This window comes from Perna viridis, chromosome 3 (genome assembly GCF_037379345.1).
Source record: "Perna viridis isolate PV_CMFRI_1.1 ecotype Kerala chromosome 3, ASM3737934v1, whole genome shotgun sequence".
Taxonomy (NCBI): domain Eukaryota; kingdom Metazoa; phylum Mollusca; class Bivalvia; order Mytilida; family Mytilidae; genus Perna; species Perna viridis.
The window spans coordinates 14997915-15011773 of NC_142447.1; the positions used below are offsets into that span (position 1 = coordinate 14997915).

At 31.3% G+C, this 13859-nt stretch overlaps 1 protein-coding gene across 1 annotated transcript; it reads left to right on the forward strand.

The window, feature by feature from the left end:
• Nucleotides 1–461: 461 nt before the first annotated feature.
• LOC148621143 (mesotocin receptor-like) lies at nucleotides 462–12383 on the forward strand. The gene is made up of 8 exons (XM_088573896.1): nucleotides 462–553; nucleotides 3221–3272; nucleotides 4230–4323; nucleotides 5969–6110; nucleotides 6946–7235; nucleotides 7649–7787; nucleotides 8889–8990; nucleotides 9420–12383. Exons 3-8 carry the CDS (start codon nucleotides 4252–4254, stop codon nucleotides 9662–9664), a joined length of 990 nt encoding a protein of 329 aa, XP_088430022.1. The 5' UTR covers nucleotides 462–553; nucleotides 3221–3272; nucleotides 4230–4251; the 3' UTR covers nucleotides 9665–12383.
• Nucleotides 12384–13859: the final 1476 nt, after the last annotated feature.

Consider the following 13859-nt stretch of genomic DNA (forward strand, 5'->3'; position numbering starts at 1 on the left):
TTACGTTTTCCAATAGGGTAAAATTTGACCAGCACCTGCATTACAGACAAGTTTCGGCTTTTCTAATAATAATACATTATAATTCGGTATGACGTGCACCAATTCACGATATGAAATGCATGTATTACTCGACTTCCGTTGTCAACATTCATGTTGCTTTAAACGATAAAAAATTTACCCCCCTCTCTCTCTCATGTGTGTATTTCTTTTTGTTTATTTCTTTACCGTTTCGTTTAGAGAGGTTTTCAATTTTAAAAGATACGATATAAGAGTAATTAAAGGATTTATTTCAAAATAAATTTAAGGAATTGCAAAAAAAGACTGATAGGATTTAAAACTAATTAGCGATCCTTTGATGCAATTTTCCTGATAACAATTTTCCACTTCCATTTAAAATAGAATTATTTATCACCCTTAAAAACCAAAGCGAAATGTCATTTGTCACTCATTCAAGATAAAAAAGTCAATGTAATGATTTCACAGTCAGCAAAAGGATATTTTATCTATCGGATATTTTATCACAAGGATTTTCTATTGTCTTTTTGTGAATAAGGTCAGTACATTTTGTTTTTTTCTACAAGTGGACAACCAATGCTTAAAAATAAATTTATAAAATGAAAACAAGGTTTAAAGTCTCATCGGAATTTAACGATTCAATGTTTAGGGAGAAGCCGTTTGGCTAAACGAATGAGCAAGTCATTTAATGCAATTTAAACGAGGTAGGTGTCAATAAAGTCAATAAAAATATTTTTATTCAAATTTTAGCAGTATCTTATTTATGTGACGCCGAGTATACATGTGTTTCAAGGATTAACTTCTAATCATATGCATTATAATCTAATATTTGGGAACTAAATTCACACATTAATTGTATACAAGAACTCAAAATCAAACTATCTGAACAGAAAGAGGTTCTACCATGTGCAATGCAAATAATGAATCCTCAGTCTTTTAGGGATTAAGAATTTATTCAAAGATAAGCTGATGACTTTTTAAAAGTGATTTAGTTTTTCTAATGTTAAGCGCGGCACATGTTTCTTTGTTAGCAATTGAACCATCAGAAAACTAAAAAAACATATCCATACGTTTAAACATATTTTATTTGTTCAAAACAAAATGTATTGGACAAAAGTAAATCATACTTATTCAGTCCTTTCCTAAATACAACATTTAAATACAGAATATAGAAGAAGAAAGCATGCTTTAACAATATATGAATTATAGATTACAATAATTGGTATAACTAAAAGTCAACTGGAGAGAAAACGGTTTTTTTGGAAGGTGGTTATGATCTTTAACACAGCAAAAACAAATCGTATAACAGAAATCTTTCCGACCCTTTAATATACTGAAAAAAAAACCATTGGAAATACAAATGTTTTCTTCATATGTTAGACTTCAAGATATTAAAATGTTTGCGCAAATATCACAGAGCCAGCTTAAATTATTAAACAAAAATGCCTTAGCACTTCACATAAAGGACAATGAAAGATATTCAATGTTAGTATCACATTAATTTAATGTCATTGGCAACTTGTTGTAAAAAAATTGGCACAAATTGTCTTTGAGTTTCAAAAAGCAGTTGAGCAATAAATAGATAGTAGAATGTTCAACTAGTATCCGTCTGCACCATGGAAACTGAATTGTTCAACGTGACATAGTTTTCCTTTCCTGTTTCGTCTACCCCGGACTTGACTTTTTATGAGCAACTCGGCAGGCGTTTCTAGAAAAGCAGAGGACGCTTACTCTACCAGTGCACCTGGTCCATGGAGTCCATGTCCAGTGGAGTCCGAATTGCTCATTTACTTTTGTTACCTTTTATGTATTATGTTCGCTACTTTATGTTCTTTGTTGTGTTTGTCTGTTTTCCGTGTCTGGTCTTTGTCCCTGCACTACATTCTTTTGATTTCCGCTGGTATCTAGGTTTCCTTTATTACTAATATCATTCTTAAATTAAAATGAATTGCTAAGTTTCTAAATGTATTTTAAAAGCCATAAATAAAGTAAAAAAGCATTTAGTGCGGCGGACATATGATTCGAAGTTAAAAGGACAAGCAACAAAATATATTTTTCTGTTCAGCGAGACATGCATTTATAAACGGATGAAAACAGATAATTAAAAGGAATGGAATAACGAATCTGACACAATTAAAATTGCAATACAACAAAATCCACTGAAATTACTCACAAATAATAGGAATAATCTGGTGTTAAAAATAAGAAATTCAAGTACGATTCGATTAACAAAAAGAAACATAACTACTTCTATCATCTAAAGGAAATTCAAATATAAATAAATTTAAGATAAGCAATTCGAATGTTGAAACATTAACCAGAACTTCATGAAACGAAATAAGAACTGCTCATTCATCGTCTGATGATCTAACAGAAGGTAACACAATGACAATAACAATCATACGGATTAGACAGATCTCTTTCTGAAACCACCATCAAAGCTTTTCAAATTTATCAAGAAATTCCATTCTATTTAGTTTTGTTTTTGTTTGTACGCTATACCCATCAACAACATTATAGAAATGTTTTCTTTTTATATTTCATTTGATAGTTTTTTCTGAATTAATTAAGAAGTATTGTTTCGGCAATGACAATTAATCAAAAACTATGTATGTTAATAAGAACATTATTCAAATTAAGTGTATTCTATAAAATTATAGAAAGGAAACGAATGTCTTTAAATGGAAGTGCTTGTAAAATCAGGTAAAATGGAAAAAACATGGTTTATAGCATATCGTAGATTATTTACTGAAATTGTCAGTAGCACAAAACTAGAAACTCCTAAAACATCGAGGATTCGTTTCGTATACACTCCCAAAAGGAGCGTAAACGGGTGGGTCGTCAAATCTGTCCACTTACTAATGACCAGACAAAGCGTCAATATCAGTTTTTTCCCTTTATTTAGGTGCCCAAAAATTTCATCACGGCCAAATTATTCCTAGCACTGGCACTTGGTGTACTATTGAAATATGATAACTTAACTAACCGAACATCTGTTTTCAGCTTGCTTAATGGCATTTTTACACAAGTTGAAGACATTATTGCGACCTCTGAAGGTATTTGCTAATTATTGTTTAAGTTATACGCTTGTGCATTAGTTATGTTTCAACTACCCGTTCATTTTTCATTGTAACCAACTTGTGTAAATACGCCAAAATTAAACATAATTTGATAAAATTAACTAAAGTAAAACGTTTTATTGCAGTGCTAATCATTCCAGGAGCTGGCGTATAGACTATTACTTTTGTTATATACTTGTAAGTAAGTAAGTTAAGTATTTGATACAGTAATTAAGGGAACCAAGATTTTAGTGGAAATCGAAAGAATGTAATCCCAGGGACAAAGACCAGACATGGACAAACAGACAAACACATCAAATAACACAAAGTAACTAAAGTAATACATACAAAGTAACAAAAGTAAGTGAGCAACTCGGACTCCACTAAAAACTGGGAGCATGGGCCAGGTGCACCGGTAGGGTAAGCGTTAATGGTTTTATTTTGTTTGGTTAATCTGGTTTTGTTTTAAGATAATTCTATTCCAAAAGTTTTTTTTGTCTGTCAGTTGGACACATACTGATGAAATTGACCTATTCATTTAACGAGAGAACGCTAGGCCTAAGATGTGTATGTTGTCTGTTCTTTTTTTCTCATTTAGTGGAATAATTTTTATTGTTAATACCACTTTAAGCGTGATAGTGTCGGTATTAACGAATTATTCATCTATTTGCTTTGTATCTTGGCATGGGAAACCAGATTTAAATCACTTGCTGCGTGATAATGTTCGTATTTGCTAACATTTCATTCATTTACATTTATTAACTATATCCAGAGAAATATGAAATATGAGACAGTTCCTATTGAGACTATTATTTAATTTACCCCTTATCAATATTTTTATTTCAATTATGCTCATACTGCAATTCTAAAATATGTTGTTTCGTCAACACTTGTGTATCTGTTTTATTGACAAAGCTTAAATACAAACGAATGTACAAGTTTTTGTATTATACAAAATAGCATTTCAAATCTTTTTCAAAAACAAACGCCTACCCATATCGATCTGTAATTGCATTATGGTGCATCACAATCACTAATTAGGAACACATTATCACAATATTTTAAAATCATTTAATCGGGGAGTAAGTCCACCTCATCAATGAATATTTTGTATGATATCAGTATAAGATTTTAAATTCTCTTTTTATTTCAAAGGACACAGTTAATTAAAACACAGATGGAAAACGAAACAAATTCCTCCGGAGGAGCTGTCATAAATAGTTCGTTACACACAGAAGTACCTGCTATAGTGAGTGTTTGTTTATATATTTACACTGAGAAACATTTTTCGTTGCACAGAAAATAAAAACTAGGCATGCACTAGGCAAGATAAACTGTCAGAACAATCAGATTCTACTATTGAAGTTTGTTGAATTTGTTGAATATTTTACTTAATCCGTTTGTCTCATCTCTTCTCCTCGCCCTCTTATTTTTTGAGAAAAAAAATTCTAGTGATATTTGAAATTGTTAGCGACTCCAACTGAATAGCACTTCTTTGATACACTGTTTGTTGCAAATAAATCATCAAGAATTTCTTTTTTCTGCATCCAAGTTTAATTTCTATGGCTGCGGAAATGACCATGTAGTTCAGACTATAAAACTTTTAATACAGTAAACCTCGAATCATATTAGGTATTGAAATATTCTATTTTTGTTTATATTAAAATGTTTATACAATTGAAATTCTCCAATGGTTTCATAGAATAATTAATTGGAAAGTGTGAACAACCAAAATATGATCACGAGTGCTAGATTTAACGAGTATGCGGAACATAAATCTTAATGCTTTCTTGGCAAGAGGGATCATATTTCAGTTTTTTGCGATAACCAATTAATTATCCTATTTATTATATAGAGTTTTCCATTATTGTTGCTATTTTCAACATAGATTTTAAAGTTTGTGTATGGCGGATCGATATTGCGGGTTGTGACGCATTGTGACATTTTGGCGGTAGAAAGTCTTAGAGTGAAATTACAGATATATCACAGTGTGAATTATCATTAATATATACACAGGGGACATTCATTAAAACACTGCTATGTATAATAACGTGTCTTCTATTGGCAGGACAAAAAGATCAATTTAATGTTATAATTGTTTTTAAGAGGACAAATCGGACGTTGGTAACACATTCTATTATAACTTCACTTTAAGTATTACATCAGCTAAGTATCATGCATAATGTGATCCATAGTTGGAAAGCCTATATATTTTTATTTTTGATATTCTGTTTAAAATGTTATAGTAAACAGAAATAAACATGTGACTTTACATATACACCTTTTTCTCAGGAGATAAAAATTATATAAATGTACCGTAGAATTCAAAATTAAGTGATGATAACTCTGTAAATGACACTGAAATACAAAAGATTTTGTTGGAAAATCGAGTGTGAATTTTCTCCTAAGAATCATGCAAAATTTGATCCATGTTTAGAAAGCCTACATATATTTATTTTTGATATTCTCTTTAAAATATTATAGTAAACAGAAATAAACATGTGGTTTTACATATACATCTTTTTCTAAGGAGATAAAAATTATATAGAAAGTACTGTAGAATTCACAATTAAGGGAGACAACTCTGTAAATAACACTAAAATACAAAAGATTTTGTTGGAAATTTCAGTGTGGATTATCTACTAAGATCAGACAGATTGAAATGAATGATTAGAAATTTCATTAGATAAACCTATTAAATAACTCAATTACAAAACTAAAAATGTTAAGCCTATTTTTGAGGTGCATTATATATTATAGAATTTGCGTGATTCTTACAAAGACAACTATTTTTTTATAATTTATCTGCGACAAAAAAGTTTCATTGTCTCTTCTTCATAAAAAAATGCTTGTTCATCAACATGTATATATGAAATAATTTTTCTTTATTTTAGGATCTCAAAACGATTTTGCAATGGATTGCCTTAACTGAGTTTTTCGGCATCATCGTGTTCAACATACTTGTTTATGTGTTGATAATGCTTAGGAAACGGAACAGTCGAATGTCATTCTTTGTACGGAATTTAGCAATTGCCGGTAAGAATATGGTTAGTGTATTATGCTACCTGAAACAAAGGCAAATCAATTTAGTATAATTGCCGTAAAACTTTGTCGCATGTTAAATTCAAGCAGGTTCTAACTAAATCAATAATCCGATAATCAAACATTTTTTTATCAATTCAAACATATTTTGAACCTTGATCAACCGAACACCTGTCTAAACCAAGTTGTTAGTCAGATTTCACTGTAAGCTATTCTTCAAAAAGAAAGATTTGTCATTTAAGGAGATAGTCCCAGGGTATGGGACACAACCCTTACAAATCATTGGAACATTTGTATTCACCATTTTATATCAATCTCATGTAAACATCTAAGTAACTTGGACTGTTTTTAGTGGTTTCAAAGAAAAGGCTTTGGTGAAATTGGATATGATACATCAAATGTAACTGATTTGAAAAGTTATGTCCATAATCCTATGTCAACCTCCTTAATTAATGTTGTTCTTCATATTTCTGCCTAAATCTTTATAATTTAAAACAATGTTTACATTTCAAAGCAAGTTCTCATTTAGAAATTAAATTTGGATTTATTACGATATAGTTAAAAATAGTCAGACGAAATAAATGTAAAGGACACTTCTAAGAATAAATAGAGGACTACCGAAGTCGAATACAAATATCAACATCACGCAGGAAACTCTTATGATTAATCTAGTGTCTAAAAATATAAAATGCGTTTCCGTAATCTGTTTTTTTTCCGACTTTTTCGTTGTCGTAGAATCGAATTCTCTGTGCTTATTATTGTCGCATTCGAATAAAAAGTACACATCTGTTTGTAGATTTAAGCGTAGGTATAATATACCTACTGTCAGATACAGTTATATACTATTTTGAAGTCGGACATAGTCGAACATCGTGCTATTTGTACCTCTGTGTGAGATATTTTCCTGTTTTTGCTTCAACATTTGCCATTGTTGTGCTGACATTAGATCGATTGTATGTTGTCATTAGACCGATAGAATCATCAACAAACGACAAAAAGTTCAAGATTGTACCAGTGACAGTTTCATGGGTGATTGCTGCGCTTTGTACAATTCCATATTGTGTTTTGCCTGCTTACGACAAAAAATGTTACTATAATGTAAAAGGAACTTGGGCAAAGGTCAGTTAATAATTGATTGCATTTTCTTTGGATTTTAACAAATAACTTGATAAATGTCGACTACAATTTTAAAAGAAGAAACCCCTCTCCCTGAAGCTACAAGTTATATCATCAGCAAGAGTAAATATTTCATATTTTGGTATATAATCTTGTTTTTGCTAATAATTTAATTTGATTTGAAACAAAGCTTCTGGTTGGTTGTTTCTTCTTAGAGCAAACCAAGTTATTTTTTATATGACGTCATTAAAACGGATTGGGCCTGATTCCGCGATTCAAATAAATCCAAACAATATAACGTTTTGATTACAAATGAGATCTTGATATTTGGACTATTACCGTTGGAAATTTAATTTAATTGCTTTATAAGTTTATACTTTAACGTTTATTTAAGTATGGGTCTGTCTATTTTATAGGCTTTTATTATTTACTACAATATGGTAAATATCGGATTTCCTTTGATCATCATCGGAACCTGTTATACGGTGATTGTCGTTACTCTTTATCGAAGGCAGAGAAATAATGTTCTGAAATCTGGAAGTTCCTTACTGATTGGTAAACATTTCTTTCATTTCATTGATCATGCTTTTGCCATTTCTCCAAAATACAACAATTGATAAAGGATATCATTTTGTTCCCTCCCATGTTAACAAATAATCAACCCAGATCGCCATAAAACTTGGTAACAAACAAGTAACCTTTATCAGTAACTATACATCACTTAACCCACAATTTATGCAAAATTTACATGCAGTTCAAGAAAATGTAACGAGTATTTTCAGTGCTTTCCAATCCCAATATTCTTGCACCAATTGTACAAAAAATATACATTAATCACTTATTGCCTGATTAATCATGATTTTTAGAAGAAATTAAATCGTTTGAATCATCCTTCAATCTCAGTTTCCGCTATATAGATGACTTATTATCTTTAAACAATCCTAATTTCGGGGATTTGATACATCACATCCACCCAAAAGAACTAGAGATAAAGGATACTACAGACACTGTGAAGTCGGCCTCATATCTTGACCTAAATTTAGAAATCGATGGTAAAGGAAAACTATTGACCAAACTTTACGACAAACGTGATGACTTTTCATTCAGATTTGTCAGCTTTCCTTTCATCTGTGACAACATCCCTTCGGTACCTGCGTATGGAGTGTTCATATCACAACTCATACATTATGCCAGAGCTTGCCGAAACTACGCAGACTTTTTGTATCGCGCTAGAACAATAACAAGTAGGCTTCTGGAACAGGGTTATGTTGCTTGAAGTCATCACTACAGAAGTTTTATGGTCGTCATCATGAACTCGTGGATCGTTATGGTGTATCCATCTGCACCATGAAAACTGATTTTTTTAACGGGTCATAGTTTTCCTTTCCTCGTTTGTCTACCACGGACTTGACTTTTTATCGGCGGGTGTTTCTAGAAAAGCAGAGGACGCTTACCCTACCGGTGCACCTGGTCCATGCTCCCAGTTTTTAGTGGAGTCCGAGTTGCTCATTTGATTTTGTTACTTTGTATGTATGATTTTAGTTACTTTATGTTCTTTGTTGTGTATGTCTGTTTTCCATGTCTGGTCTTTGTCCCTGGATTATATTCTTTTGATTACCGCTATAACCTTGGTTCCCTTGATTACTCTTTCTGTAGACAACCAAAAGCCTATGCAGGAATTGTTTCTGAGTGGCAAACGCAATTTTTTCGCCAAGGCAAAGATTAGAACAGTTAAACTTCTTTTCGTTGTTATTTCAGGTAAGTTTGTTATATTCAAGAAATTTTTTGACAAAATGTGCTACATTACTTATTTCTATGTCCAATGAACAAGCCGCGAGAATAATTATAAAGATTATAGAATTATAATAACAACAGGAATTTTATATTTTATTGTCAAAACAAATTAATAAAATCTTAGTCTAAGGACAATTTTACAAATTTGTTTGTAGCAGTACAGTATCATACAAGTAGTGCCTTCACAACATCTTCAAGACTTATTTCACTGTCTTCTGCTATCAGCAGGAAATATCCCTCAAACTTAATTTTAACTGCAACAAGTCATTTCAAGTTATTTGAAAAAAGGTATTTTTCAAGCCTGTTCAATTTCTCAGATCACTTATTACATGTAGCTTATGCACGAAAAGTCTGAATATTAATCCTTACAGACATGTTTTTTTTTTATTTCAGCATATGTTATATGCTGGATACCATCATCAATTGGAAATGCATTACTTGTCTGGGAAGTTATAAGTTATGGAACGGTCTTTCAACTTTTGCACGTCCTTGCACCGCTAAACAGTTTCGTTAATCCATTGGTTTTTCTAATGTTCAATATGGATATGCTCCAATTGAAATCTTCTTCACATCATAAAAGCTTATCGGTATCACGTTCGACCTCCTATCGCCAATATCCTGTTGTTTCAAGCTTTTGATTAGAAAAACAATAGATCCTTTCGTGGTAAGTCGAGACTGCGTGATACACACTTCCGCGAGGTAGTGCTTGGCAAGAACAATAAAATTTTCCTTGCAGAAGTGTATATTTGGCATTCTCGATGTATGCTAATATACTATCCTCAGTTTACACGAAATGGGCTATTATTTAGAAGAAGCTAGCTGTTAAAATAAGTAAAATAATTATCTCCTTTTACTTTACATATAGACACTTATAAGGCGTTTGGTCAGATATGATGCTTTTTCAAGTTATTTCTACAATAAAGCTCTTTAACGGTATAAACTTCCCACTTACAACATATACTCCCCACATACCCCATTGTCCCTATCCCCATTTCCAACTGACATTCCTCCAACCCCTATGAATAATCATTAAGTATGTCTTTTCAAATATTTACATTATTAAATTAAATTTTACTTTTTAACATTTAATCTGTTACTTTTAATTTGATTCAATACGTTTTTCATATCATTTCAATAAATACTTTAAAAACTAATTTTCCAACCCTCCCATTCAAAATCCACATGCACTATACAATTCCCCATCCCCATCCCCATCCCCCATTTACCATAGAATGGGCAATCCCCCCATATAAGTTTTGCAACGAATAAATCTTTATTACTACATTAATGAAAACGAAATATGGGGCATGTAAAAACAAAACACCGAATTCAATTTTGTTGTAATAAAGAGACAGTTACTAACTAATCCCGGTCTAAGTTCGATATTTGATTGTTGGTTCTTTTTTAAGGTTCATAGATTGTGTATGGGATTTGGTATTTGCGTTCTTTATCGTTCTTCATTTGGTTGATTTATGTGGGAGACAGTGGTATGGTTTTCTCCAAATACAAATCGCTATGCAGAAAAGACTTTATTTCTATTAATATATTGCGTATGTAGTCCCCAGAAAATCCTTGTTCGATGGTTTTTTCTACAAAATGAATCACCACAACCACTGGCGGTGTCTGAATTTTATATGGATTGCAATATGTTATAAAATATTTTTTGCTAATACAAAACCAAACAAAATTTTGTCACAATCGACGTTCTACGCCTATATCTTGCTGTTACAAGGTTTTGAATTTAAACAAATTTCTTTGACAGATGTTAGCTGTTCAGATAAGTAATAAAAAATATTAACTGTATTGTACATAGGCACATTTTTATGTCGTTCGGTTAGATATGATGTTTTTTTTATGTGATGAAAACTGTCCCGTACCACCATACATCGTGTACTAAGTTACAGCCTTAGATTAATCCTACGAGGAGGAATGACCCGGCCAGGGAAAGCTGTATTTTTTTTACCTTTATTTACGTTTATATATCTTTCCTGTATCAATTTGATCCGATGGAGCAGTGTAACAAATAGAGTCGTCACATTCTGAGACGTTATATATATATAATCGTCTAAATAATAGTCAACAATCACTCTTAGGGGGTGATGGATTGTTAAAAACGATGCGAAACATAACAATAAATTAAATACACGTCTAAATATGTTTAACATCACCAGAAGGTGGTAAAATTTAAATTGAATTTCGGATAACAGATTTCCTTCCTCAGCATAAAACTCATAAAACTATATTCACTGATTTCAAGAGTTATGTCCCTTACCCTAGGTCTACTTCCTTAAAACGCCTATATATTTGTTTTCATGTTTTAATTACCATTCTTTGTATAAATCGGGCTAAAAAGATGGCACATCATATTTTTTATTTTTTTTCCTCGAATGTTTTTAAATACATCTAGAAAACAACCGAAAAGCTATTTAAACTTATCCTGAAGCATCTGTGATGCATATATGTTTATCTCCTTTACAGTAAAATAGTGCTGGAAAATTTTCCATCCATTTTGTCCCAGTGAATTTCAACTACATTTGACATTTCAATTTCATAAAAGGCAACTTTACAAACAATTTGGTGTATGAGGTATAAATACTCTGATAATGCAATAAAATCTCCGTGTTTTGTTTGTTCATGTTCCACAACTTATACACGTTTTGCTTGATTCCTACACAAAAGTAATTAAATTTGTAAGTGTAAACAGCAATGTTCTATGCACCCTTGCTGTTTATCAAAACCTTAACACGCCTAATACATACTTAATAATTTTGTTGAAAACATAAAAAAATCGAATTTATTACTTCTTATACGTCTATTTCGTTTTTACCTAGTTTCACAGCATATCGGGTGGGTATAATTGTTTAATCAAAACATGTAAGAATTGCGAATGGTTGCTGAAATAATAACATAATTTATTAAAGGGTGAACTGTTAAATACTTTAGATGGGATATGCTTTAGATGGGCGTCAAATTTGTTTTGCTTTTGCATTGTGTATTTTATACCTTTTAGCGCAATAATTTATGAGCTTGTCATTTACATTGTCAAAATAAATTATAGCATCTTGAATTCTCTACTGTATTTTAAAATATATCTGTCAGGACATTGTGTTCAAAAGAAAATGAATTTTTAATGCTACAATTTCGATTTGTTTTATTTGAAAGTATATTTATTATGAACCGTTTTGATTATTGGATGTTGTCTGTCGTTGTTTGTTCAACCGGATTATGTATTCCGCAGTTTTGTTTCATTTTTTTTTTTTTTATAATAAAAGAATTTCTACCTTCATAAAAAATGCATTATCATTTAACTAGTTTTAAGCAATACCGATCTGTCAACGTTAACATCGGGTTGACATTAGAAAACTAACAATCAAAGCTACAGTTCTTCTAACACAGCGCTTAATATCGGCAAAAAAATTCCAGGGCGTCAGGGCTGATTCAAATACATCAAAATCACAAAACATGGCATAAACGTTAACATATGAAACAGAGACAATCTACACACACAATGTATCGAACCGAATAAAAAATAGATAACCCATACAAATTGGAGATAAGGAAACCAGACGTCCGTGACACACACAAAAAAAAACACGAAAAACTAAAGCAAAAGCAGTATGAACTCCCACTGACCGGAACGAACATCAGGAGCTCAATTTTTGTATTAGTTTTCAAAACTTATTCATTCTTATTTTGTCTTTTGTATTCTTTTCAAAATACAAAAAATTTAGTTCATACAAAGAGTAGTCAGGGGAACCAATGTTCTAGCAGAAATAAAAAAACAATGTATTCCAAGGACAAAGACAAGACAGGGAAAACAAACATACACAACAAAGAACATAAATAACCAAAATAATACATTGACACATAACAAATCAACAAATGTAAAACTAATCAAACATTGTTTTAGATGCTTATTTTTCCGATCACGTATTCCGGAAGGATGTAATTTGAAGCGTTACATATATAAATATTGATGCTTCAACTTAATAAATTGCGTTCTGAAGGAAATAGAACTTAACAAAATGTTAGTGATACAGGTTTCAATCCAAAGTATAAACTAGCTCAATTAAGTGTCAGTCTCTGTAAGAATCAGGCAGTGGGTGAAATATGGTATGAAAAATGTCCACTATTTTGAAAATTTAATTTGGCTATTTTCAACATCAGAATCAAGGAAAACAGACAAGATTTTCTATATGACTTTAGTAAATCGATTTATTATTGATTAATATGCACTGAAAATGTACATTTCAAAGGCAGAAAACTCTGTCAAACATCTTATATTCCTAACATTCTACTGAAAAAAATTCGGAACAAATTCAATGATGCAGAGATCAAATAATTGTCAGATCGGTTGTTTTTGAAATTGCATTTTCTCACACTTTTTCACACTTTGCCTGACCCATACAAAAACGTGCTCTTAATATTTCATTAGTCTAGAATAGATGACACTGATATGTGAAATAGGAAAGAATATTTTTTTTTAATAATATATTTCATATATTGAATCAAATTACATTTTTACAGAAGGCAAGGCAACGAAGAACTTTGAGACACTTTAAAATGGTGAACAAAAATCATTATAAGCAACATTAAACAGTACAAAAACAAATTGAAAAAAATCCCCAAGTGCCAAGAATAGGACAATTCATGATTAAATAAATGAAAATTCAAACATGGCCTCAACTTGAGTACAGGAAACAAAGACGATCTACATACATAATGGAGCAAACGAAATTTCATACAAATACACATAAAAACTAAACCGCTTATTTGATTTAAATATATTTAATTGTAGAAATGACATGAATATAAGAAAGCAGCAATAGAACA